The sequence below is a fragment of the Aplidium turbinatum genome, chromosome 8 (genome assembly GCF_918807975.1).
Source record: "Aplidium turbinatum chromosome 8, kaAplTurb1.1, whole genome shotgun sequence".
Taxonomy (NCBI): domain Eukaryota; kingdom Metazoa; phylum Chordata; class Ascidiacea; order Aplousobranchia; family Polyclinidae; genus Aplidium; species Aplidium turbinatum.
Window position 1 is genome coordinate 16459014 of NC_137479.1, and position 27988 is coordinate 16487001.

The following is a 27988-nucleotide window of genomic DNA, read 5'->3' on the forward strand; positions in this document are numbered from 1 at the left end:
TAAATTAAATCGAGTCAAAATGTAAATGCTGTTGATACAAAAGATTACTATTTTAACACTGACTACACAAAAAGTTAAATGCAATGTAAAGCAGAAAAGAGGTGGAAGCAGTGCATAATTCAACAAAGCTTCATTTAAGCACTGGGTAACGCTTCAAGATCAAACAAATTTTTTGCTTGCAATCATGAGTGCCAAAATGTTATCACGTATGAAGCTTTCCAAGCGTCAAATGATATTTGAACAGACTCCAGTTATACGCATATACAGTATTATCACACGCAATACATACGATCAGGAATGATATTCAGACACAAAAACAAAAACGGGGGTTAGTTAGAAGTGGCAATGTCTATCATAAAATCTATCAGGAAAGAATAGAAAGACTCATTATACAACAAAATCAACCAATCACCTGTAGAGTGTAGAAAGTATACAAAGTAATCCATCGATTCAGCGTGATCTGACAACAAATGTAGTTACAAAAAAAAACAGTTATATATGCAATAAACCTTTATAAGCTGCACACGATATTATTAATAAGCACACATTGTTATTAAAACATAATAAGCAATCATTTTTACACAAGGACTTCAAATCGACTTGATAAAAAGACTATGTTAGCATTGTTAGGCCTGGCCTTCTACAAAAAGCCCCCACTGAATGGTTTCATATTTTATGTAAAATGTGTTTTGTGTAGTTGTTCTGGAAACCACAGCCGTATAAGATGATCTCAGACAAACTGACCGACCTCCAAGTTACAAAGAATCAAATTTGACAAGAATTCCTGTTTCACTGCCGAGAACAAGGCGAAGAACCAACCGGGGTTCCGGAGAGGAATCGTCGATGGAAAGACGAAACCGACGCAACGTTTGAGCCAACACAACTTTCATCTCGTTCATCGCAAAGTTCTGACCAATGCAATTCCTAAGAAAATCTCTCAATTAGAAGGTTGGAATGTCAGATAAGAAAATGCTTGCGTATTTGATAAAGTTTACTTTGAAAACTGCCAAGAAAGGCGTGGGAAACTCACCTTGAACCTGCAGAGAAAGGCAGAAATGCATTAAAAGCCATCTTGACTATGTTCTCCTTTGAGAAACGTTCCGGGTTGAAAACCTGCAGGTTGTTTGCAAACAATAGTTTTCATTTTAAAATAATGCCGTCACAATGACAAGAATAGTCTCCACTATTTCCGACAAAGCACGATTCAAAGGATCGCAATATGCTAATAATTTAAAACATGGCATGATTGCATCATTTAAGAACACGCTGCAGCATAGCAGAGCCTTGAAGATGTGATGTTGAAAAATCATAGAGAAGATGAAGTTGCCAAAACTACCGTAAAGCAAGTGCGGAAGAAATTGCGAATCAAAACGCAATGTAGACAACCATTGCAATTCAGTCAACCATTCTTGAGATATTATATTAAAAGAAATTCAGACTTTTTGAATTAAGGCGCCATGGTAATACAACTGTAGTACATAAAGAATGGAAAAAATATATTATACCAAGGTGTGAAATCACTACTTCACTCTCACTCAAGTAAACTTACATCGGGATCATCCCAAATATGACGATTTCTATGCATCGTCCACAAGTTCAAACATACATAGCTTCCTTTGGGAATGTTTTCACCCGAAATATTGTAACTACTTGGAATCGGCAGTGCCTCATTGAGCTCCCGTATGGTCACTGGCACAGGGGGATAGAGCCTTAAACTTTCTTTGATGCACATTGTCAAATATTCCAACTTGCTCAGATCACTCCTAAATAAAAATAAAAAATGCATCAAAGTATGCAACAACAATTCAAAAGTTTTCCACAAGACAACCATAGTTGCACTTGTATTTTGGTTTATTCAGTTATCTAATTCAATCACTAAATTTTGTAGTTATTATGATACACAAGTGTCGTACCAATCGACGTCGTCTCCAATGACATTTGTAACTTCATCGCGACATTTTGCTTGACATTCAGGATGCTTTGCCAACATGTAAAAAGCCCATGAAATACCTGGGAGTGGTTGCACAAGTAAGTTAGCAAAATATCCTAAAAATAGTCAATACTTATTGTACTTATCTGTAAAAGATGAGTGTAGAACAATACTGTCTTGGTAAGGTACATTTCAAAGGTCAGTTCTTAAATGACCGAGCCGAGACCAATTAGGGTTTCAACGATTCAACTATTTAATTAACAGCTCAAACGCCCTTCTATTGTTTGCATTAAATAAGCTACATTCTGTCGATTAGGTTTTAGTCAAGAAAACTATATTCATTTTTCTTAAATAGGCTAATCTATAGATTCAGAGTATAACCAACAATCTTCCAGATTTTCGATATCCACCAAAATGGGAAATCAAACTTTAACTCGCCCATGGTTCCTATGATGTATGTGCTACTGAGGGCTGTCCGATATAAAGTCCTTCGGCGTGGGGGTGTCAAAGTTACTGCATTATATAAGTTGACAAAAAACGTTAATCATGGGGAGATTGGAGACAATCTTTGAACGGTGAATATTAGAAAAACCTTACCACTAGCGGTCGTATCATGGCCTTCAAAAAGAAAAGTATCCACCTCTTCGCGGATTTCTTGATCTGTCAACTTAACTCCGTTTTCATCCTAAATATTCCAAGATGGCAGCTTAGTTTCATTTTTTAAGTTCACTAATGTTGCAGGTCCAAGCGTATCGTTATGTTGTAGAGCCATATAACAAATATTTTACAATCTATTGCTTGCATAAAAAGTAGTTCTTCAATGCAGTTCGTCTACTCCATAGCAGCAAAAAAAAAACTTTATTCCACATAAAAAAGTTGAAAGTAAAACTAATTTATACCGACCACTCACACTTTCATGCTTAGAGCTAAGGCAGAGCAACCTTACCAACCTCTACAGTAAGAAGGATATCAAGAAAATTGAGAAGTTTTCCTCCACGATAATTTAATTCATCATCACTTGTAGTTGTGGGAGAGCTAACATTTTCTAATTCTTTGCGTCGATCAGCAATGATCTAATTGGACACAAATCACATAGGAATCGTTGAGACAGTTCCAATTTTGTTTGAATTGTGGCTTAGCTTAAAACCTTGTACCCTTTTCATAAACGGTAGTTTAGTCCACTGACTTTGCTATGTTACGTGTAGTCCAAACAACTTTGTTGTAGCGTAAACAAAAGAAGTCCATGAACCCAAGAGTATCAGTTAGTTAGTGTATACACAAAATGGTTAAACGCCATTAAACAGCTGTTCGAAACAAACCTTATCTGTGAATGCGTGGGCCACTTTCAACGCTTTCGTAAACGAGCGTCCTGTCGGAGAAAGCTTGAAAATCCAATCGAACAACAGATGTATCTTGCTACTGCGCTGAACAATTGTGTCGCTGAGAACATGTATTGCCTCTACATAAGGGTGGCTTCTGTAAAGAAAACACCAAACAAGAACAACTCATTATTTTGTAAACTGAGGTTTATCCGTTTTTCTTTTTGTGTTGAAACTTCTTTGACAATTCAATAGCATCATCCTCGCAATTATTTCTAGGGTGGCACCAATTAGTAGACCGTCTTTTATCGTTATGTTGTAGTTCTGTCAGAACTAGTGAATAAATTTAACATGTCACCTCAAAGCCGTGTTGCTTTTGTTTTTGAGAAATAAAGCTATTGGCCGTTTCTACACAATACATTGTAGGACTGGGGAATTGGGGATGCTTGAAAACTTAATCCAAACTTGCAACTCAAGCCAGTTGTGTTTTAAAAGAATTGTCAGTAACACTGAAATACAAAGGTCTTACTTTGAACTTTGACAGTGAGTAACAGTGGACATGGCACATTGAAGCATAGTATCCAGGGTGAGCAGCGCAACTGGTTTAAAAACTTCAATAGGTTGATCCTTCTGTGCATTAAAGTTTTCCAGCATCTCTCGAGCACAAGCGTTGAATTTTGGAATATAGCTGAAATGATTCATCATTCGAGTTTATTTCAGTGTACAATAGCAGAAAATATAATAGAATACATAACTGGTACTTTTATTTATGTTGAAGTTGAAGCTACACCGAAGGCACCAATAAAAAAAGAGATCAGAACATTTTGTCACATCCAACCTGTCATAGGGGCATCCCACCGCATGGTACACATATCAGCGCGAGACTGCTTGACGCAACTTCTACTTGACCATATCATCTTTAAATAACTCAGTTTTTCTTGGTTTTCTAGTGTTTTTATGCGTTATGATCGAGGTATACCACCAAATATCGGTGTATAGTTACTGTGTGGGCCACAAGTCGAATAACCAATAACCATTAACCAATTAACCATTGATGGAAGATTACATCACGCAGTTTTTGTGTAGAGAGGAGTTATAAGGAAAAAACTTGACTAATAAAACTAGCCTGAATCACCAACACCAAAGTTAGTGTACGGCTGATGATATACTATATTTACTTGACTGTAAAAACCATGCCTTGATTTTTTTGATTTGTAAACAATTTTTTTTTACTATACCATATTACTTCAACATTGGGTGAGACCTTGTCGCGGTGTTGAAGCTTGTGTACTACAAAGACCCAAGAAGCTGTACTGAACACGTTCAACGAAATCAGAGAGGTTCTTGGCGAGTAGTCAGACTAACATCACCCTCCCACCTTCCAACCTGCACTGGGCCAGCATGGAAGGCCATGGCCCAACACTCCCCAATGAAAATATGCCAATAAAGACATCACCTCCCGTTCCCGGTGGATCAACGGAAAGAGGTCCATCCTCAGTACCTGCAGTACGCAGGGATACTGTGTGCAAAGATGACTACTGCGTACAAACAAGAATACCCGTTCCCGGTGGATCAACGGAAAGAGGTCCATCCTCAGTACCTGCAGTGAACAGGGGTGCTGTGTGCAAAGATGACTACTGTGCACAAACAAATCAATGTACCGGTACATCAAACAACAAAAAACTTTTCATCGCAACATACAATGTTAGAACTTTGTCAGAAGAGGTTCATCTTACCAGCCTATTGGAAGAAATAAAAACTATCAAGTGGCATGTGATTGGTCTTTGTGAAGTCAGAAGAAAAGGAGAAAAACTAATGAATATCAAGGATGGCCATCTGCTCTACCACAAAGGAAGAGAAAACGTTAAGCAGAGTGGTGTAGGATTTCTTATCCACAAAAATCTGGTCAATAATGTAAAAGAATTTCATGGCGAGTCGGACAGGGTAGTCAGTGTAACTATAAAAATTTCGAAACGATATGATCTCAGGATTATCCAAGTATACGCCCCAACAACCCTCAGCTCTCAGGAGGAGATTGAGGCTTTTTATGATGATTTGCAAAGAACTCTAGACTGCCAAAAAACTCAATTTAATGTAATCATGGGAGATTTTAACGCAAAGATTGGTACAGGAAAAGAAAGTTGCTTTGGAAAATTTCCATACGGAACAAGAAATGAACGTGGAGAAAACTTAATCAATTTCTGTTTGAGCAACAACTTCAGCATCACAAACACCATGTTCCAAAAGAAACCACACCAAAAATGGACATGGAGAAGCCCAAATCATGAAACACATAATGAAATAGACTACATAATTACCAACAAACCTGAAATCTTCCAAAACGTTCAAACTCTTAACAATGTAAATACTGGAAGCGATCATAGAATACTGAGGAGCATTGTCAAACTAGACATTCAGAAAGAAAGAAGAAAGTTATTTCGGTCAAAAAACAAACCATTACGAATAGACCCTTTTCACAAATTGTCATTCCAGTTGGATTTGAAAAATCAGTTTCAAGCCTTGGAAGAGCAACCAATCAATTACACAGGAAATACAGTTGAAGATTTAAATAACAGTATTGTTATCAATCTTACAAAAACAGCAGAAAAGTATAGAGAAATAAAGCCTAACAATGGTTCAAAACTGTCAACAGAAACTTTAAACCTTATGAAGAAGCGTAGAGATCTCAAGCAACCAATATCAGCAAGGAACAAAATCGAAAAAGCAGAACTTGACAAACTCATCAGTAAAAAACAAAGAAGAGACATAAGAAAATACAACTCTGATGTTGTTGAAGAAACAATCCGGAAAGGTCGAGGTTTTAAATTTGCCAAAAGGCAGCTGAGCTTGGGAAAAATTCATATGACTGGAATAAAAGAACAAGATGGCTCTATTACGAAATGCAGAAACCGGATAATAGAAAGAACAAGAGAATTCTATCAAAATCTCTATGCTAGCAATCAGGGTCAAGGCCCAGTCGACAACTCCATTAACAAATCTCAAATTTTAGCAACCATTCCAGAAGTAAATATCTCTGAAATAAAACATGCAATTGGTCAGATGAAACGAAATAAAGCGCCTGGTGAAGATAATATCACGCCTGACCTAATTAAAGATGCAGAAGAAACAATTTCATCACCTCTTGCCCATCTGTTTACGGAATGCATTAAAACAAGACAAATTCCTTCCAACTGGAAGAATGCCATCATCATACTTCTTCATAAGAAGGGAGACCAAAAAGACTTGGGAAACTATCGTCCGATTAGTCTTCTTCCAACAATTTACAAACTTTTTACCCGAGTAATTACCAACAGAATTGCTAAAGATTTGGACTACCACCAACCGAGAGAACAAGCAGGTTTTAGGGAAGGGTTTTCAACCATGGACCACTTGCATACTATCAACCAATTAATTGAAAAAACAAACGAATATAACATCCCACTCTGCCTTGGACTAATAGATTATAAAAAAGCGTTTGACTCTGTTGAAACATCAGCTGTCATTTCAGCACTGGAAAAACAGGGAATTGACCAATCATACACTCAACTTCTTAAAAACATTTACGCGGAAAATACATCTATAATTCGACTACACAAAGACTCTGAACCATTTCAGATTCAAAAAGGGGTACGTCAAGGTGACACAATATCTCCAAAACTTTTTACAGCAGCCTTAGAAGAAATTTTTAAACAACTTAACTGGGAAGAAAAAGGAATCAAAATTGATGGTGAATACATAAACCATTTACGTTTTGCTGATGACATCATCCTTATATCTGAGCAACCTAAACAACTACAAACAATGCTAAGTGAACTCAATACAGAAAGCAAAAAGATTGGCCTTCATATGAACTTTAACAAAACGAAAGTTATGTTTAACAAACTGGCAGACATCGGCAACAATATTCTTTTGGACGGAGCGACTACCGAAAAAGTTGATCACTATATATACCTTGGCCAAAAAATTACAACCAACTCCAATAAAGAAGATGAAATCAAAAGAAGAATATCACTTGGATGGCAAGCCTTCGGAAGAGCAAGTACGATATTTAAGTCAAAACTGCCTCTTTCCCTCAAGAAACAAGTCTACGATCAATGCATCCTTCCAACCGCTACATATGGTGCAGAAACTTGGAACCTTACAAAGAAATTAACATTTAAACTAAGAACTATGCAGAGAGCACATGAACGAATCATGATGGGTTTAACATGGAGAGATAAAAAGACTGCCGAATGGATCAGAAATCAAACGAAATTACGAGATATATTAAGCACAATCAAGAAACTAAAATGGTCCTGGGCAGGTCATATAGCAAGATATCAGGACAATAGATGGACTAAAAAATTAACAACATGGACACCACGAGAAACCAAAAGAAAAAAAGGAAAACCAAAAGTGAGATGGAGGGACGACATTGACAAACAATGCAATACAACCAATTGGTACCAACTAGCACATAATCAATAATCAAAAACAATGAAAACTATCAATACTACAAAAAAGTGCTCAATGCTAAGCAAAAAAGCAAAGCAGAGCAAATTAAATCAAATATAGTTATTACTATCTGAAGCCTTTACAAATTGTTTCACCTAACGGATCATCAGAAGGTCTGCAAAAACATGCAAAAAAGTAAAGAATCGATAATTCCTGAAAAGATATTAAATAATTACAACTGTAATTTAATCTGCAAAAAAAACCTTTTAAACCTGTACTTCCTGAAAAGATATTAAATATTATAACCGTAATCCAATCTGCAGTAAAAAAACCTCAGAATTACTAAGGGCTACCTTCATCCATTACTACAAAGTTTCAATGGATTTGTCCATCTGAAAACCAAGCAACATGATGGCAACCTCTATGACATCACAAAAAAGCAAATGCAGTTTGATGATCAATGCAACCCGTAGTAATCTGAAAAAAATAAATGGAAATTGTTTGTTTAAAAACCTTGTAAACTTTGTAGTAATGGATGAAGGTAGCCCTTAGTAATTCTGAGGTTTTTTTACTGCAGATTGGATTACGATTTGCGCCATAATCTAACCAACAGTTGTACAATGCATTGTTTTGACAATTACATTTTACTCTGATTATTTGTTAATATATGGCGCTGTTAAAACAAAATAAATTGACTTGACTTGACTTGACTTACGGTTATAATATTTAATATCTTTTCAGGAAGTACAGGTTTAAAAGGTTTTTTTTGCAGATTAAATTACAGTTGTAATTATTTAATATCTTTTCAGGAATTATCGATTCTTTACTTTTTTGCATGTTTTTGCAGACCTTCTGATGATCCGTTAGGTGAAACAATTTGTAAAGGCTTCAGATAGTAATAACTATATTTGATTTAATCAATAATCATGTAAATTGGCATGAAAAGGGGAAGGCTTACGCTCTGCAGTGGGCTCTCACATGCTGAAAATGATGATGATGATGATACCATATTACATAACATTACAATGTAACAATAAAATAGATTTTACGTCAAGTAGTCTCGTGGTAAGATGTCCCTGTGATAGGTCGACACAGTCAGTTATCTTGTGTCAGAATGTTGTGTACACGAAAAAACATGCGGTCATATAAACCAAGGTACCCCAAGAAAACATTAATGTAACAGTACGTGGACAGAATTGAAAAAATTTATTCTCTGGGATATGCATATTGCATAAAGGAAATTCAGAATTAGTATCTTCGGCATTCATGAAAACATTATAAGGAACTGAATGAATTTTCTATTTAAGAAAAGTTTGTGTCACTGATGATAATGGGTCTGCTACTATTCGGTGAGTCCGATTCGGTGAGTCCGATTCGGTGAGAGCCTTTTTCGGTGAGAGCCTTTTTCGGTGAGAGCCCTATTCGGTGAGTTTTTTTTTTTAAATTATTGCGCGCCGTAGCCTAATTATCATTGCCGTTATAGGGTTAGGGGATAGGGGTTAGGGGATAGAGGTTAGGGATTTTTGGGGTTGGGGATTTTTGTGTTTTTTTTTTGAATTTTTGTTTGAAAATTATCGGGTACCGTAGCCTAATTAAAACCCCTAACCCCAAACCCCCTAACCCAAAACCCCCCAAACCCCAAAAAACCCCAACCCCAAAACCCCCCAACCCCCTAACCCCCAACCCCAACCCCCAAAACCCCCCAACCCCCAAAACCCCCCCAAACCCCCTAACCCCAAACACCCCAACCCCAAAAACCCCAACCCCAAAAACCCCCAACCTCAAAAACCCCCAACCCCCTAACCCCAAAAACCCCCAACCCCAAAAACCCCCAACCCCCTAACCTCTATCCCCTAACCTCTAACCCTATAACGGCAATGATAATTAGGCTACGGCGCGCAATAATTAAAAAAAAAAAACTCACCGAATAGGGCTCTCACCGAAAAAGGCTCTCACCGAATCGGACTCACCGAATCGGGCCATTCCGGATGATAATGGACAGATGAAAAGAAGGGTTTGTGCTGCTTGTGTGATAAATGTAGGCTATGCTGTATGGCAGTGGGTTCTGATTATTATGACATAAGTTCTGATAATTAAGAAAATGTTGAGAAAATACGAATAAAGGATGATCGATGCAAAGCATGACTTGTAATGTAAGCACAGATTCATCGGTGCATGTTAGGTAAGCACACACACTGTGGCCCCGGAATATTTTATTTTGATGTTTTGGTGACAATAATAATGCTTTATTTCCAAAACTCTCGCCATGGATTTTCTGCTTAGTAATTCAATGTTGTCCACAAAAAGTTTGTACCAAACAATAAAAGTTTAGAATAAGTGGGATGCAAAAAATGCACTAATTAACAAGTTGCAATAAAAAAGTACCATGAAATTAATTTGAAAGTAATTGTGCAACACATACATTGCCTGTTACCACAGTGTGTGCGGCTGTGCGCCTACCTGGTACGGTACACGACAACTGGGCGAGACAAAGTGGGCGATACCCACTTGAGCGAGACCAGGTGGGCGACGAGACAAGTGGGCGACGGACCAGGTGGGCGACGAGTCAAGTGGGCGACGAGCCAAGTGGGCGACGGCCAAAGTGGGCGACGGAATCGAAAGTTTAGCCGTTCGGAAAAAAATATGACTTTTAATTTTTACTTTAAAATACAATGGTTGATTTGTAGAAGGGAAGCCATGAGAGTTCTCACGCTGAGTTTCACGAAGCATTAGAAGCAACATTTTCATTATTTTTTGTGTAATAGCGCTTTGCATTGTGACATCATCTTGTCACATTATTTTGCAATTTGCGGCGTCAGGGTTTATCGTGAAGCTTAAGAGAAACCCCTCAGAAAAGAGACAAACGAATGGCCAAAGAGTGGTTGAAGTCAGTTATGAACGTTCTCTAACCGTTATCAAAGCTTGTCAGTATAAAATATGACTTTTAATTTTTACTTTAAAATACAATTGTTGATTTGTGGAAGGGAGGCAATGAGAGTTCTCACGCTGAGTTTCACGAAGCATTGGAAGCAACATTTTCATTATTTTTTGTAGTCTAGCATAGTCTAGTAATAGCGCTTGCTGTTTGATGTTAATTTGCATTGTGACATCATCTTGACACATTATTTTGCAACACACAATCCAGTCTCTGAATATTATAAACACTTGCGGTAGGTCACTAGGTCAGCCAGTGGTGAGATCTTAACTACTAAGTAGCTGGTTTGGTAGGTACATGCATTAGACATTTGAATGTTTGTAGTGATTTTCAAGCGAAACAGAAGTTTTTGTTAGTTGTTCGAGTGTGTTATTGTTTAAAATACATGTAAAAACTTACATACGAATCATTAACTACGGAGATTAGCATAAATTTGATGCTCTAAAAATAATCCATTAAAATAAAATTTTTGACAGAATATCTAAAACTAAAGTCATATTTTTCAATTTTTAGGTCATAAACAAAATGGCCCTAGTAATGACTGTCAGTCACAATGTGTTCTGTAAACTGCTGATGCGGCTACGCAGCGTCTAGACTAGAGCATTCGGATTAAAGTTTTATTGGTACTTTCACATACAACATTGTAAATGTAAGTTAATGGCAAGTCTCTATGAGACATTGGATTTTCCGCGCACATACGATTTATGGCGTCAAGAACACTAATTGTGCGCTGTTTTTCTTTCGGTCATTGACCGATTTTTAGAAAAATGTCCGAAAAAAATATAGCCTAGCCAATTCGGTCAAAATGTGCAAACAAATATATAGTCAATTCGGCCAAGTGTTGCAAGGTTGAGTTTCGCTGATGAACGTTGAAGAACGTTTGTCTGTTCCAACTTTTCTCAGGTAAAACACGACAACGTTTCTCAGCGAAACTTAATGTTGTAGCGAGTCAGAAAGTGCAAATTTTGGTTTGTATCAGCTACTTGAAAGGAAATATTTTCATCAGAAAAAATGACCGAAATAAATAAAAAATGACCGAATTTTTACAAGTCATTTCGGACAAATGACCGAAAAGTCTCAGCAAAAAAAACAAAAACAGATTGCGCGTGCTATGTTGGTGGCTGCAGCGTTTTTATTAGCATCGATGGTGACCGGAAGTTTTTGCAACATACTCCATCGATAATTATGTTTGAAATTCTTGATGATACGATGGTCTGAAAGATGGACAGAAGAAGTTGTGTTTGCTGGAAATAAAACACAACTTCTACTTGCTTAAGGTGAGTATGTCGGTGACTTTGTCGATGTTGTTGTTACGATGGTTGTTCAAGAGCTTTTCCCATGCCTTCCATATCCGTGAAATTTGCGCCTGTGCCACATCAAATTTTGCTGCAACAACTCTCTGCGGCATTTTCCTTTCTAACTCTTTGATTACAATTAGGCTACTCTTACTACCACTCTTTGACCTTTCGTTTGTTTCTTTTCTGAGGGGTTTCTCTTAAGCTTCACGATAAACCCTGACGCCGCAAATTGCAAAATAATGTGTCAAGATGATGTCACAATGCAAATTAACATCAAACAGCAAGCGCTATTACTAGACTACAAAAAATAATGAAAATGTTGTTTCCAGTGCTTCGTGAAACTCAGCGTGAGAACTCTCATTGCCTCCCTTCCACAAATCAACCATTGTATTTTAAAGTAAAAATTAAAAATCATATTTTATACTGACAAGCTTTGATTAACGGTTAGGGAACGTTCATAACTGACTTCAACCACTCTTTAGCTATTCGTTTGTCTCTTTTCTGAGGGGTTTCTCTTAAGCTTCACGATAAACCCTGACGCCGCAAATTGCAAAATAATGTGTCAAGATGATGTCACAATGCAAATTAACATCAAACAGCAAGCGCTATTAGTATTACTAGGCTACAAAAAATAATGAAAATGTTGCTTCCAATGCTTCGTGAAACTCAGCGTGAGAACTCTCATTGCCTCCCTTCCACAAATCAATCATTGTATTTTAAAGTAAAAATTAAAAGTCATATTTTTTCCGAACGGCTAAACTTTCGCTTCCGTCGCCCACTTGGCTCGTCGCCCACTTGACTCGTCGCCCACCTGGTCCGTCGCCCACTTGTCTCGTCGCCCACTTGGTCTCACCCAAGTGGGTATCGCCCACTTTGTCTCGCCCAGTTGTCGTGTACCGTACCTGGTATGTGCCTAAGTGTCTATGTCTAAGTCTGAAAACTGGATGGATGAGTGGCATATCGCTAAGCAGATACTACATCCAGAATTGAGGGAGTTGATAAATGAATGCACAATAGTGAGACTGAGGACATAATAAAATAGCTTAGACAATAGACATGTGCTGCAAAATGATAATAAGGGCTGATTCAACAATGTTACCGGTATGCTTTTTGAAGTGAATGGAAACAAAGGAAGATGAAGACCAAAGTTAAATTGGAAAAATGCTGTGAAGAGATGCAGAAGATTGCAATCGACAAAGAAAATCGATTTGGTGTGAAAACAAATGACCAAAGTAAATGATAAACCCTGAAATCATAAACGTCTTAGATAAACATTTGTAGTAAATTATGTATGGTACATCTGGTATAATCACAAAGAATCAAAGAACATGAACTCTTTATGTGATGTTAAAATATTTTGAAAAAAAATGCTGTTACACAGCAACAAGCCTTGCTTCCCTTTCGTGACAATATTGACATGTGAAATAAAACATACTATTTGTTTCAAATAAAGTGCACTGCAAGAAAGAACATGAATGGTAATTTTATGATAAAAGAAAAAGCAAATCACATTTTTCCTTACCTACCAACAACTTCTCAGGACTTACGATTTTAAAATACTAAAATGAAAAGCTGGTGTCAAAAGGCGACGATGCCGGTGCCAATAATTTCCATTACTTCTTAAAAGTCCATTGCCAATCCAAGGTTCCAAGAAACCATAAATTAACTTGTCTTTTGGAGCTAAAATGGTGATTGGATTTAATGTAGCCTACAAGTGTACAAAGTATACTCGTGCTTAGTGAAAACATTAGATGCAAAACAAACAAAATTAAAATTCATAATTGACAAAAGAAACAATACATAATCTCACAGAAGCGGTACACGACAACTGGGCGAGATAAAGTGGGCGATACCCACTTGGGCGAGACCAGGTGGGCGACGGTAGCAAAAGTTTAGTGGTGGTAAAATATATAATTTATCTAGTTGCTTTGCGGCGTCACGGTTTATCGTGAAGCTTAAGAGAAACCCCTCAGAAAAGAGACAAACGAATGGCCAAAGAGTGGTTGAAGTCATCGAAGCTTGTCAGTCGTTATAAAGTCATATTTTCTGTTTTAGATCATGAAATATGACTTCTAATTTTTACTTTAAAATACAATAATTGATTTGTGGAAGGGAGGCAATGAGAGTTCTCACGCTGAGTTTCACGAAGCATTGGAAGCAACATTTTCATTATTTTTTGTAGTCTAGTAATAGCGCTTGCTGTTTGATGTTAATTTGCATTGTGACATCATCTTGACACATTATTTCGCAACACACAATCCAGTCTCTGAATATTATAAACACTTGCGGTAGTTCACTAGGTCAGCCAGTGCTGAGATCTTAACTACTAAGTAGCTGGTTTGGTAGGTACATGCATTAGACATTTGAATTTTTGTAGTGATTTTCAAGCGAAACAGAAGTTTTTTGTTAGTTGTTCGAGTGTGTTATTGTTCAAAATACATGTAAAAACTTACATACGAATCATTAACTACGGAGATTAGCATAAATTTGATGCTCTAAAAATAACCGTAAACTGCATTTTATATTTCAAAAAATAAAGTCATATTTTTCAATTTTTAGGTCATAAACAAAATGGCCGTAGTAATGACTGTCAGTCACAATGTGTTCTGTAAACTGTTGATGCGGCTACAGTACACAGCGTCTAGACTAGAGCATTCGGATTAAAAAATATCAGTTGACTTGAAGTGCCCAAGTTAAAATTATGACTTATGCCTCTTGAGAAGTCCCACATAGTCTGTGGTGGATCCTGTCCACCACAGACTATGTGGTGGACAGGATCCTGTGGTGGATAAATTTTTGTAGCAAAAGCTACAAAAATTTAAATGTCTAATGCATGTACCTACCAAACCAACTACTTAGTAGTTAAGATCTCAGCACTGGCTGACCTAGTGACCTACCGCAAGTGTTTATAATATTCAGAGACTGAATTGTGTGTTGCGAAATTATGTGTCAAGATGATGTCACAATGCAAATTAACATCAAACAGCAAGCGCTATTACTAGACTACAAAAAATAATGAAAATGTTGCTTCCAATGCTTCGTGAAACTCAGCGTGAGAACTCTCATTGCCTCCCTTCCACAAATCAATTATTGTATTTTAAAGTAAAAATTAAAAGTCATATTTGATTGATTAAATCTTTATCCTTGGACTGGGAAAGCTTCTTGCAGAGCTTAATCCTGGCAGTTTTGCATACTTGTAGAGGCTTTGAATCATTGACGCAGGCCCGGTCACCGAGATTGACAGAGTAAAGTTTCCGATTGTTGAAGTCTTGTTGCCGGGGAACTATTCCATCCATTAGATGCCGCTGAATGGAGAGCAGTCCTTAACGTGCGTTGCTCAAGGAGTTTCTCTTAAGCTTCACGATAAACCGTGACGCCGCAAAGCAACTAGATAAATTATATATGTCACCACCACTAAACTTTCGCTACCGTCGCCCACTTGACTCGTCGCCCAGTTGGTCCGTCGCCCACTTCATGGTCGCCCACTTGGCCCGTCGCCCACTTGGCTCGTCGCCCACCTGGTCTCGCCCAAATGGGTATCGCCCACTTTGTCTCGCCCAGTTGTCGTGTACCGCACAGAAGGGTGGTCTTGTTCAAATGCAGTTGTAGATTAAAGACTGATGATAGTATGGGTGTACTGTAATAATTAGATTAAATTTTGTTGCAATAAAATGGTGAGAAAACAAACATATAATATAATTAATTATGCAAAGTTTGTTAAAAATGAATAAAAAATATCAGTAAATTTAATAGGTGTTTGCTGGTACACGCCTTCTTTTTCCTTGAATTTTGTTGTAAATAACTGCAAATTTCTCATATGATTATGCATATTATGCTCACACATTTAAATTGAAAGCAATGTTCTCAAGCAATCTTACTTGTAACATAAATACAATTAATACATCTAAGCATATTTGGAGAAAAATTGCGATTCTTTCGCAGTTGTCCTAGCAGGCTGAAACTTCATTCCACAGTGCATGAATTGATTGGCCCAAAATTTACTATGTATATACTACATAGTACATAGTATGTAAAACTACTTTATTTACACAGTTTACATACAGTTCTGTACTGATGTTTGGCAGAGTCATTTCTGAAAATAGCCTTTATGTAAATTTTCAATCTGAATCGGTATTATAAAATACCGTACTGAAATAGTGTTACAGCATTTTTTTAAATCACACTTTTCATTTTGCACAATATATATATATACTTGATAACAATTGTTTGCAAAAAACATAAAGTTTCAATAAAAAATTCTTGGAAACAGCTAAAAATATTATACTTTTCAACTATGGTATATATAATGTACTACTAATTCTGAGTATTTGGGAAGCTATTGGAATGGATATGCAAAAACTCAACTTAGTACTGGTAATAAAAAATTAAACCAAGCCAGATTTCAGTTAACACTTTTTGTGGACACAGATAAATTTTCTGCTAGGGTACTAAAATTAAATGTACCTGAACTTGCAAAGATGGGAGCCATAGTTTCAGGATGTGAGAGATGAACAAAAGATTGCCCTGGAGCCATATGACTACAAAAGATTCCAGGAAAATCAATACTTCTTTCACAAGCCAACATTATTCCTTCATGGTTGGGTGAATACTAAAGAAAAAAAAAACAGAAATAAACATTCGGATTTGCTTTGCCAGTTTTTGGACCAGAGAAAAAATTATGTCATGCTTAACTTAACATCAGTCTTTACTTCCATGTGCATAGATTTCTAGCAGTTTTTTAGGCTTTGTTTTCACACAGTTTGTGTAGTGGATTTCGGCATGTCGATAAGTTATAAACCGAGAAGTCGGAGTTGTAAATTTTTCGCTCAACTCCACGGCCCTGCTTTTAAAACATGAGATCGTAATTTTTAATTAGCTTAGTTGTGAAAAGTCAGTTCACATAAATGTAACAGATATGTTAAAGACTGCTGAAAATTGCGATTTTTAACAATGTCAACAAATATCTTTAAAGCCAAGATTGCTAGCTTAACAAGAAAAATATGACATTTTTACAAGTACCGGTACGTAAACAACACAAAGTTTGCTGAATAGTGCAAAATTCCAATGATGCTTTCAATACAAAAGCAAAAGCTGCAACATATTATAATCACGAAAGTCCATGCAGCTGCAAACAACAGTACAATCGAAAAAAAAATACTGTTCAGAACTGATTGCTTTCATCAGAGACCAATAGCACAAAATTATTTTTTGGGCATTATTTCAGCATTTACAATTTGTAAGCAAACAAACTCAGTCAGGTTCAGAAACTTGTAGAATTTATTGATAAAGCTTTCGCCACAATCAAGACGCTTGCTCTTTTCAATAAGTGTTCTTTTTATGATTGCATCTGAATCTTTTCCCCTAATCATTTTACCTTGAGCAGATGGCAAGTGTCTTATAAACAAAACAGGGAGCTAGTATACAAGTCGCTCCCCCCCCCCTTGGCAACTCATGACAAAGAGGAATTGACCAAAACATGTGGATTGAAGTGTGTGAACAGTAAAGCAAAGGTAAAGTAGTTTCACCCTATATGTTTGGTTGAGTCCTGTCTTTGTCATGCAGGCCTCGAAATTCACAGCGGACATGTCCGCCGTCACAGCATGTGATGTCCGCAGGAAGTACCATCTAGATCGGTCATATTTGTCTGCCGAGAAATAACACAGGAACTAGCGATACAAATCGTCATTGCATAGCACGACCAAATGTTGCAAGAATATAATTTCCCGCGCATTCTAGCGCGGATCTAGAAAATGAAAATACTGTATCCCTTAGCTTTCATTTAAGCAGGAAAACTTTCGATTTTTACGTTGCTTCAACGATTGATGACATTGAATCAGCGTAACAAAGGTAAATTTTTTGCTAAAAATCGATTTGAGTATCGGTACTTCTACACTAATTACGCGCAACTTAGTTCAAGTCTTACGTCACAATGTCTGGCTTTGATCTCCGAGTAATATTGATAAGGCAAGGTTGGTTACAAAATTAGATTATACGAGTAGGCTATTACAGCAAAATTTGTTAAGTTTTGTTATTACAGTACAGTAGTAAGAAAGAAAAGGTCCAGGGAAAATTCACTTTCGCTCACATGACACGCAAAAATAATTCTAAAGAAAGAAGCCTAGTGAAGCTTTGCACAGCAGAAAATAGTAGCGTTGGTGTAGAAGTTTTCCGACTCGTGCCCAGAGCATTGTAACGCAAGAAGCCACACGACCTCGTTCGGTGAAAGTTAATCAGTTATGCGGCGTAAAGCAGCTACACGCGCTTTGACTCTGCAAGCGCATGTTGTTGGTCTGATGAAAGCCTTTCAGAGTGACTTCGCTGAAATTTTAAAAAGCCTTCTAAACCGTAGCTATAGTTCTCAAATGGCCAAGAATTATCAAGATAAAGTGATTAAGCATGACGATCGACGCTAAAACTGGTGTGTCCGCCGTGGGACTTAATTTGTCCGCCGAGATAGCTGCTCAGACCGGACACGTTTGTCCGCCGTCAACAAAAACGAATTTCGAGGCCTGGTCAATGGTCATGAGTTACCAAGGGGGGAGGAGGGGACTTGTATACCAGCTCCCAAAACAGATACATAGTTTTAGTGAAAAATTAATGAGATTAATTAATTATTATATATATATAACTCGATGTTTGACATAACTTAATGGCATTTTAAATTAAATTTCAGTTGTCTAGTTCAGAAAATTTTCTGTATATATTTTTACTAAAACTTGAAGGGTAAACTAGGTTTAAAAATATGGAGTGGTGATTGCAAAATAAATGTTTACTCAAGTGTATAGCCTAGTTTGCAATGTTACTCACGCATATGCAATTGTTGATAATTCAGAACCACACACTATTAACTACAGGCATCGCCAAAACAATATCTACGATAATACTAACTTGAACTGTGTGACCTTTGAACCAGTGAGGCTTGTTAAAACGTGTTGGAGCAAAGGCAACCCCTGCAATTCTATCTTTCATTGCAGTATCTTTCAATGAGCTGAAAAATTTTGACAAATAGTGTGCAACTGTGAAGGCAAGAGGGAGAAACACTGTCAAGTCAAAAATAATTCTTGAAAACAAAAAACCATTTTCTTGTAAAATCAACAACTCAAAACAGTCATTAATAAATGTCATGTTCAGATACCTGCAGTCGTGCACAATATCAAACAATGCTTATAATATATATTATACACATATACAGTAACTGTAACACACAGTACAAAGCAGATAAACTAAAAAAGCCTACACCCTTTTGGTGCCCTACCATGAGTACCATGTCAGCATAAATAACTAGACAGATAGACTACCGGTACTCTATGGCTTGTCCTTTGATCATTATCTTCTTCTCATACCAATGCAAACGAGAAAATTATTGTTTCAGTGAGGTAGAAGTAAATTAGCTGATATTTTGCGATTATAGGCTATAGTGATATCTAGCATATTATGACTGATTGAATTTTTTTCTCGGACAGGGAAAGCTTCTTGCAGAGCTTAATCTTGGCAGTTTCACATACTTCTAGAAATCACTGGTGCAGGCCTGGTCATCACGATTGACAGAGTGAAGCTTCCGATTGTTGAAGTCTTGCAGCCGGGGAATTATTCCATCCATTAGATGCCTCTAAATGGCGAGTAGTCCTTGACGTGCGTTGCTCAAGCGCATACCCTGAGAGGCGAACCACCGCCGCTTGATCTTGAAGCTTTTTTGTTCCAGAAGCCATGTGCCAGCCAACTGAGCTATCGGGGCAGACTATTTAGCAACTTTTATTTTAGCAACAACTAAGACATTTTTGCTGAGACTTCATTTGGTTAACCACTATTGTTAATCACGACACGCCGTTTGACAACTGTTTCATTTTTTTCGCTGAGACTTCAGTTGAGACTTTTTCGCTAAAACTTTATTTGATTAACCTCTATTGCAAGCAGGGCTGGAAAAAATGCTTGGCTTCCCGGGAATCTGTTTTTTTGTGAAAAAATTTCCCGTGGTTTACAATCACGATAATGACGTCATAATTACACATTTACACGTTTTCTGGCGAAAAACCTCACACAAAAATATTATAGACGGCCATCTGTAGCTTCATAGTTCCAATAAACAATCTTGGTATGGTATTTTATTCGTAAGCAGGCATGACGCACTGTTTGTGCCTGATATGCCCACGTTGATCGGAATAAATTGGAACAACAATAGGTATAATAAATTAGACGCCGCATGCTTACAAATTAGATCCACTGACTCACTGACCACCGTGTGAATGTCATGAAACAATACGCCATCACGAACCGCTTCCTACGTACTTGACAACCGTAATGCGAATCAAATTTTCTTGGTGCGCATCTGCAGCTATGTGTCTTGCTATGGATTTTTTTTAGTGAAACCAACTGGCTGGTTATTGTCGGCAAAGTCAATTCCAAGTGAAAAGTCGTAATAAAATACTCCAGTACCACATCGAAATCTAACACTAATGTCGGTAGAACAAGAATCACATATTGAAATGTTGTTGTCTACATCCACAGTAAGTTTCGCAATTTCGCTTACTCTTTGAATAGATTTACTACTTTGAAGTAATATTTTTACAGCAGAAACTTCGTTGTATATTCCAGATTTTATTGCAGCAATTGGGCAAGATTGCGTTGACTTGTCTGCTAACAATTCCATTTCTGTGAGTTTATCGAGTATTTTGTCTCGCTTTTCGTTCATTTCAGAATTATTTTGCGATTCAGCTCCAATTGTAAGATGACGTGTTTCAGGCTGGTTATCCGTTGTTGCGATTTCCGTGGGTTGCGCTTCCAATAACTCGAAGTCACTGTCTTCGACTTCTTTACTACTGTAGCCTACTAGCAATAACACATGTGTCCTTTGTTTTTTGTTGTTGTTGTTGTCCTTGATTGTTCTCCTCGTCTTGGGGATGTGGTCTTTTCCGAGTGGATGAGGAAAACATGTCCATTAAACTTATTTGACCGTATTCTTTAATAGGAAAACCTCGATGTTGCTGATGGGTATGTTCGCTAAGTCTGTCCCTTCGCATAGACACCCTGCAATAGCCACACCTAATCGGAAGCTTTGATTTAAACGTTGGCGTAGCTGCCATTAGTTTATCACCAAGAATTACTGAAAATAGACGCTGAACTGAAGTGAATATAGGGCTAACTTGCTAACTTGAGTTATGCAAATAGTAATAATAACACCAACGCGGGCAGTTGAATAGCCGCTTAGCATCGGCAAGCGTTAATAGACGCAGGCGCGTTTTGCTTCGGGCAAGCGTCTATACACGCAAATTTTTATTGCTTAACAGGCCGTGTGCTTAACTTTGGAACAACGTTTACGGTCGTCTACAGCTTGTATCGCTTCGGTGAATTCCCTAAAGCTTCTGTTATCTATCAGAAATAGTTTGGGTTCAATAAATCATCGTTATGGTTTTGCTTCCTAAGGAAAAAGCTGGTGTGTTTACAAGCAGGTTTGAGAAATTCAGTTCAAACTGGCTATTGAATGAGTCTTTCCACGTTGATTCAAGGCCTGGACATGTTGAATTCATATTACAGTCGAAACGCCAACAAAAAACGCCATAGGCATGGCACCATGACGTAAGCGAAAACGCCGACCCTAAGTGGATAGAAGGGAAAAACTTCCCGCTGAGAAATTAAATTAACACTTTCACTGCGAAGGCTAATCCGCTAAAAGCATCCATTGACTGCTGAATTTTTTCCCGTTGTGCAAACGCCAGCATTTGATGAATGCAAAATAGCAGTATATAGGCCTACCATTGGTATACTGGAATTTACAATTATGACATCACAATACCAAACTTTATTTCGTAAATAACGTTTCTTGTAAACACGCATTTGCGACGCTTGTATGAAGACGTTAGTAACGTGATTCTTACTGTAAAAATTTCCCGCGAACCGGCAAATTTCCCGGGAATGTCATTCCCGGATTCCGCATTTTTTCCAGGCCTGATTGCAAGCTAATTTCTTTGAATAAACAGATGCCGCTGTGAGATTTTACAAATCTTCGCAAAAGGCTGTCTTCGAATTGGATCCTCCTAAATGGATTCTCCGAATAGTAGCAGACCGCTGCTGCATGACCATTAGGGTGTGTCGTGTGCCCCCAAAAATTTAAAAAATGGTTGAAAACAAAATTATTTTTTTTTTGTGGGTGAGGCTTGACTAAAAAAGCAAAATTACAAAATTTCAAAAAATTTGGTCAAGGTTTAGGTGCTCCACATCCCAATTGCCTGTATCCCCTTGTTGGCTTGACAATAGGGTGGATTGAAAAAAATTTTTTTTTTAATTAAAAAAAAGGGGGTCTAGACCACTGACAAATTGGCTAAAAACAATAACAAAACTGGTTTCAGGGAGTTGTACCACATATTGGCCGTTCTACCCCCCATTTTATGGGGAAATACCCCCAAAATTCTCAAATCGGATGTAACTTTGGAACTGCTGGTGCTAGGAACATGAGTTTGGTATCAAATGATGCAGAATCATAATGTTTCTATCTGCTCTATGAGGATTTTTTGCCTTAATTTCACTAGAAAAAAAGTTATGACAAAAAGCGTATATTTGACAATGTTTTGGACAAAACGATAGCGCAGGCACAAGGTAATGGGTAAATGCACATGCTGTACTGCATATGTTGATGCAGGTCACAGATGACTTGGATACTTTTGCTTATTGCATTTGCAATAAATATACAGCATGGTATGCATAATATATGGTACACACTACACATGATGTAGAGAATACAAGGGTTAATCGAGAGCATGTAGGCAGTGGTCTAACGGTACAGTAGTGTGACTGGAAATACAATATAGTGCTCGTGTCATGTACACACACAGTAGCAAGTAACAACTTTACTGCACGACCTGGGGGTTACTAACTGGACTGTTCAAAGTGTAGGTGCATAAAACAAATACTGTAATTAGTAGACATAATTGGTGATGGGTAGACTGTGATCTGCCATGAAATCATTGTCAAGGAAATACCAGCACACAGATTGATATACTCCATACTGCTGCATGTGCTAGACTACCTGTACTACATTGAGACTTTAGCAACCAACACAAAAAGGTGAACATGTCAATCTAGTGGGAATTCCTTCTTGCTGTTGAATTCTTTCATAGGTTGACGAGATTGCACCTTCTGACGAATCAGTCCATCCCTTCTTTCAAAACCTACAGCATATAAGCTTGCTTTAACAGTCACTAGCTTAACGTGACACTCCACTGCTTGGTTGTGGCAAGGATAATCCAGCCGCAGAGGTTCGTCGATGACATTGTCAAGCTGTTGATCTGCTAGCGATCTCATGATAGGTGGCTCAGACTTATGAACTGTGCCAAGCTTCACAAGTTGGTGGTATGATTTTGCTTTAGTATTAAGCTGTGGCACAAGAAATCTGCATATTGCAGGTGGCACGGCTGGTGAAATTTCCTTTCTCAGCTTTCGATTTTCATCTTCTGCTTTTTGTGAGGAGCCAACATGATTCTTGCTTTGCTTTTCCTGTGCTTGTGCACTTAAGGAATAGATTTGTTGGCCTGCTGCTCTTCTAACTTGGCAGTCTTCATCACCTAGCATTCCAACAATGACATTTTCAGAGTGAGCGAATAATGCATTGCATTCCAAAACCTTCTTGGAAATCTTTTACTTCTTGGCTCGGGAAGATTTCTTTGCAACATGTTGAAGAAGTTTTTTGACCCATCAGATAATGAATTGTGGTGTTTTATTTCAAACCAAGGTGGGAAGCAAACCTTGATGCAGTACTCAGACAAGTTCATGAAACTTTTGGAAGGGTTGATTGCATGAGTGTATTTACGAAGTAGCCTACAAGCAAGTGTTAGCCACCTTGAATGACATAATTTCCCGACTGACAAAAACTGCAAGTCTTCATCAACATTCAACATGCCCAAGCACAATGCAGGCATAATCCATATATTACATTGGTAAACAAAAAAAGAATTATTTTTTGCTCCATGAACTTTGAAGACTGATTTAGAGTAATTTTGCGGTGCTGAATCCGAATCTAACCTCAGATCACGTCAGGTTTGTGAGATATGATAACAACAAATGGTTACTTTTGTCAAAAGTGGAAGATTTGGCATTGCGTTCACCACCAACATATGCAGTGCTATAACGAATGGTTAGTGTTAGACAGACCAAAACAGCCTAAGTAAGGTTACTGTACAAGCATTGCCACAGGCCTACTTAATCCTTTGTGGTTTCATGCAAACCTTTGACGGGGGGGGGGGGGGGTCAGTTATACTTTTAGCCTCCCTTTTAGATTGTTACTGTATGGTTAATAATGTTGCTTAGAAAACAAATTGGTATCAAAATTTATATTTGGTGTATTTCAGCTACTTATGCACGACATGGCCTGGATTTCTGCATATAGCAAAATATGTATGTCCAATAAACGCAACGTCAAATCTTCCACTTTTGACAAAAGTAACAATTTGCTGTCATCATAGCTCACATACCTGATGTGATAGGATAAATCTGAGGGCAGATTCGGATTCAGCACCCCAAAATTACTCTAAATCAGTTTTCAAAGTTCATAGAGCAAAAATCGTGTACACCAGTGTTATGTTAAAACAAGGTATTTATGGAGTATGGGGGTCGAAATTCCTGTATTTTTAACTGCAATGTGGAGCACCTAAACATTAATATTTTTTGCTGAAACTTCATATTATTGTTGTTTCAGTGAAACCTCACCATTGAAAAAAAATAATACAAAAAATATGAACATTGGGGCACACGACGCACCCTAATGACCATCATACCGGTAGTATAATCCTAACCCTCACTGCTGTAACCCAAATTGTAGTCTTCAAAACTAATCCAAGTGGAACTGGCAAACTGGACAATGGGTGTTTAGCGGGGTAGTGGAGTCTGAGCAATAAATACCTCCGATTCCTCAGTTTATAATTGGCCAACGTTCTGATTGCTGACTTGATGAGTATTATTACCTTTTACATTTTTTAAAATGAAATTTCACTAAAGTTGTGATAGCAATTGAAACAGCAACTTTCACAAGAACTGATAAGAATACTTTTATTTTCTGGTAAAGTTTTAAAGCCAAATGCGGAAATCAAGAAGCAATATTTTGAAAAAAAATTGCAAACAAAAAGTATATTGCTCATCCTTTTGTATCAAGCCCTAGTCGGTCATTTTTAACGACTCCGGACATGTCAAAATCCATTCGACTCTATGGTCCTGGTATTTAGAGGCACCAGATAAATATGCTAATTGACAAACCATTTTGTATAAAAATCAAACTGAAACAAAATTGAGTTTCTTTCAAGGCTGAGGCAATAGTCACCATATAGGGTGCAGGGTTACCAGATACTCAAGCTATAGTAAGGCCAAATTCATTATAAAATAAGGCCAAAAAAGGCCAAATTTTTTTTTACTTCTATTAAGCATAACAGAAAATAATTTAACACTGTCAGAGCATAATGACCGGTTCGTTTGCATAATCTGTTTAATAAACATTTATATACTGTAGTAGCAGAAAAACCAGAAACCATTATCACTTGAATTTATCATCAGTATGCCTTACTTACTGTATACTTACTTACTCATTTTCAATACTTGGAGAATAGGCTATACCTTAACCTTTCAAAAAAATGATTAAAATATACTGTAACTGTTTTTGATAAAATTGGTTCTTTCTATTATTATTACTATTACCCTGCTATAATCAGCAGGTCTATGAAGTTTTTAAATGGTTTACAGCAGCGTTTCTCAACCTGGGGGTCGCGAAGGTCCTGTCATGGGGGTCGCAAAGAATTCCAGAAAAATAAAATACCTTTGCAGCAATCACTTTGTATACAGCAATGTTGTAGCAAGGGACTAATTGGTTGCACTGTAACGATAGAGAACACGTAGCTCGGTTGTAGGCCAATTTATTATCGTTTGTTCCATTAGAACGAATGAACTGAGTCAGCCTGTTTAACAATCTCAAAACATTAGTTGTCGAAAAACCTTGGTCGGCGAAGTGAAGAAAATTGCGGTAAAAGTGAAGAACAAAATTGTTAAAAATCATTTGTCTAAATCAGATGTTAATTATTGTGGAGTTGCATTTAGTGAGTCAGGAATAAATATATTTCAGTGTTTATAAATATTTCAGTTCAATAGCCTACTTACCATGGACAAGAAACGAAAATATTTTGAAGAGTATTTAATGTTTGGCATTACTTTCATAGTCAGCAATGGCATTGAGAAGCCACAGTGTGTTCTGTGCAATGTAGTTCTCAGTGCTGAATTTATGAAGCGATCAAAGTTAAAACGGCATTTAGAAACAAAGCATTCCAATCACATTAGCAAACTTCGACTTGTTAAAGTGGCTACCATGGTCACTGGGTGTCAGTTGAAAATAATTGAAATAAGGTCACACACTCAAGCATATTGTTCCCGAGGCTCATTTGCTTCTGCACATGCGTCACCTAATTCGTTAGCACTTTACCAGCGGGAAGGCGCCTCCTTTAAGGTAGGGCCAGTATCGTTGCACTGTTTTATTTAAATCACTACAGTTTTTTGTTAATGCCGTCAGGATGGCTGAGATCTTTTGGTGTTATCGTTTGATTTTTGTAAATAACTATTTTTAATTCTTTAAAAATCAACTAAGCTTTAAAAAGTTGTGTGTTGAAAGAAGTCTTAGAAATGGATAGGGAGACTTATATTACAAGCTTCCTAAATTTGAAAGTCTTTGTAACCTGGAGGGACGATCCACATATCTTTTTGTGAAATGCAAGGTCACGCATGCACTTATAGATCATAACCTAGACACTAATAAAAAGAAAAATTGTAAAAACAAAACACCAGGAATATACATTAATAAAATGTTTACAACAAAGTTATTGTTAACAAGTGTCTAACCTTGCATGTTTGAAAGTGAAACTGCATAAACATGATGTTTGCACATTTTTGTTACTTTGATTTCATATTATCTCAAAATCTGAAGTAATTTCATATCTTGACGGTTTATCAATTTTTTAACAAAAAATGACACACAACACAATTTTTTAACAAAAATTTACACAATCTAGCTAAATTGGCAACTCTATCATAGATTGCTAATGTCATATATTAATCCTTCCCGAATACTAAAATGAAGCTGATCAGGGTTGCCAGATTGGCCTTGTAAAGGCCAAATTTCTCGAATTTAACTTTTTTAGAATCTGTTAGCCTTAAAAATTCTACAGTACATTTGGCCTTTTTCTAGATTTGGCCTTTCTTTAATTTATTCTTCAAAATGCATAATAATCAATATATCTCATATATCGAAGCAGCGGTGACAACAAGGGCAAGATTGGGCTGGGCAAAGTTCAGGGAATGTGGGGAAATGTTGTATGGCAGAAAATTTTCACTAAGGATGAAAGGGAAAGTATATCGGAGCTGTGTGCGGCCTGCAATGCTATATGGTAGCGAGACATGGGTATTGAGAGAGAGTGAACTGGCAATCCTGAGAAGAACGGAAAGGTCAATGGTGAGAGCAATGTGTGGGGTGAAAACGAGAAGGGAAAAAAGGACTGAAGAATTGTTGGATATGCTAGAGATGAGAGAGACCATAGACCAACTGGCAAGGGCAAATGGAGTAAGATGGTATGGACAGTCCATTGGACATGTGATAAGGAGGGAGGAAGGAAGTTTTTTTAGAAAGGCACTAGATCTAAAGGTGGATGGGAAGAGGAAACGCGGTCGTCCAAGAAGAACGTGGAAACAACAAGTGAAGCATGAATTTAAAAAAGTCGGACTGAAGGAGGAAGATGCAAGGGACAGAGTGAAATGGAGAAAAGGGATTAAAACAAGTGCTGCGAGGAAACAATCGGCCACCCCCACTAGTGGGGAACAAACCGACGATGGATTATGATGATGATCGTAACTTTACCCGATGAAAACCATATTCACCATTGTTCAATGCATGTTTTAATACTTCTTCTAACTTGTTTTAATAATTCTTCTAACTTGTAACACTAACACTACCGTACCATTGTCTGTAAACTTGTAACAGTAGATAGCCAATTGAGTGAGAGTTTAAACTGACGACATCCAAAGCGGCTCTCTGTGACCTTTGTGCATTTGCAGT

The 27988-nt window shown here is 37.4% G+C and overlaps 1 protein-coding gene across 1 annotated transcript; it reads right to left on the bottom strand.

The window, feature by feature from the left end:
- Window positions 1–38: 38 nt before the first annotated feature.
- Window positions 39–27988, bottom strand: LOC145775325 (cytochrome P450 4F2-like). The gene is made up of 12 exons (XM_082586601.1): window positions 27891–27988; window positions 18805–18904; window positions 16381–16525; window positions 13464–13596; window positions 3779–3937; window positions 3250–3406; window positions 2881–3003; window positions 2528–2615; window positions 1914–2010; window positions 1550–1763; window positions 1031–1113; window positions 39–924 (listed from the first exon to the last, which is right to left on the bottom strand). Exons 2-12 carry the CDS (start codon window positions 18883–18885, stop codon window positions 756–758), a joined length of 1449 nt encoding a protein of 482 aa, XP_082442727.1. The 5' UTR covers window positions 18886–18904; window positions 27891–27988; the 3' UTR covers window positions 39–755.

What these genes read in the sequence shown, in the direction of transcription:
- LOC145775325 (XM_082586601.1), bottom strand. Translation starts at nt 18,885, where the DNA reads ATGAAAGATAGAATTGCAGGGGTTGCCTTTGCTCCAACACGTTTTAAC. An exon ending in TCCCATCTTTGCAAGTTCAG is followed by an intron (nt 13,597 to 16,380) that starts GTACATTTAATT and finishes TCACCATTTTAG; the next exon opens with CTCCAAAAGACAAGTTAATT. An exon ending in CCATGATACGACCGCTAGTG is followed by an intron (nt 2,011 to 2,527) that starts GTAAGGTTTTTC and finishes AACCACTCCCAG; the next exon opens with GTATTTCATGGGCTTTTTAC.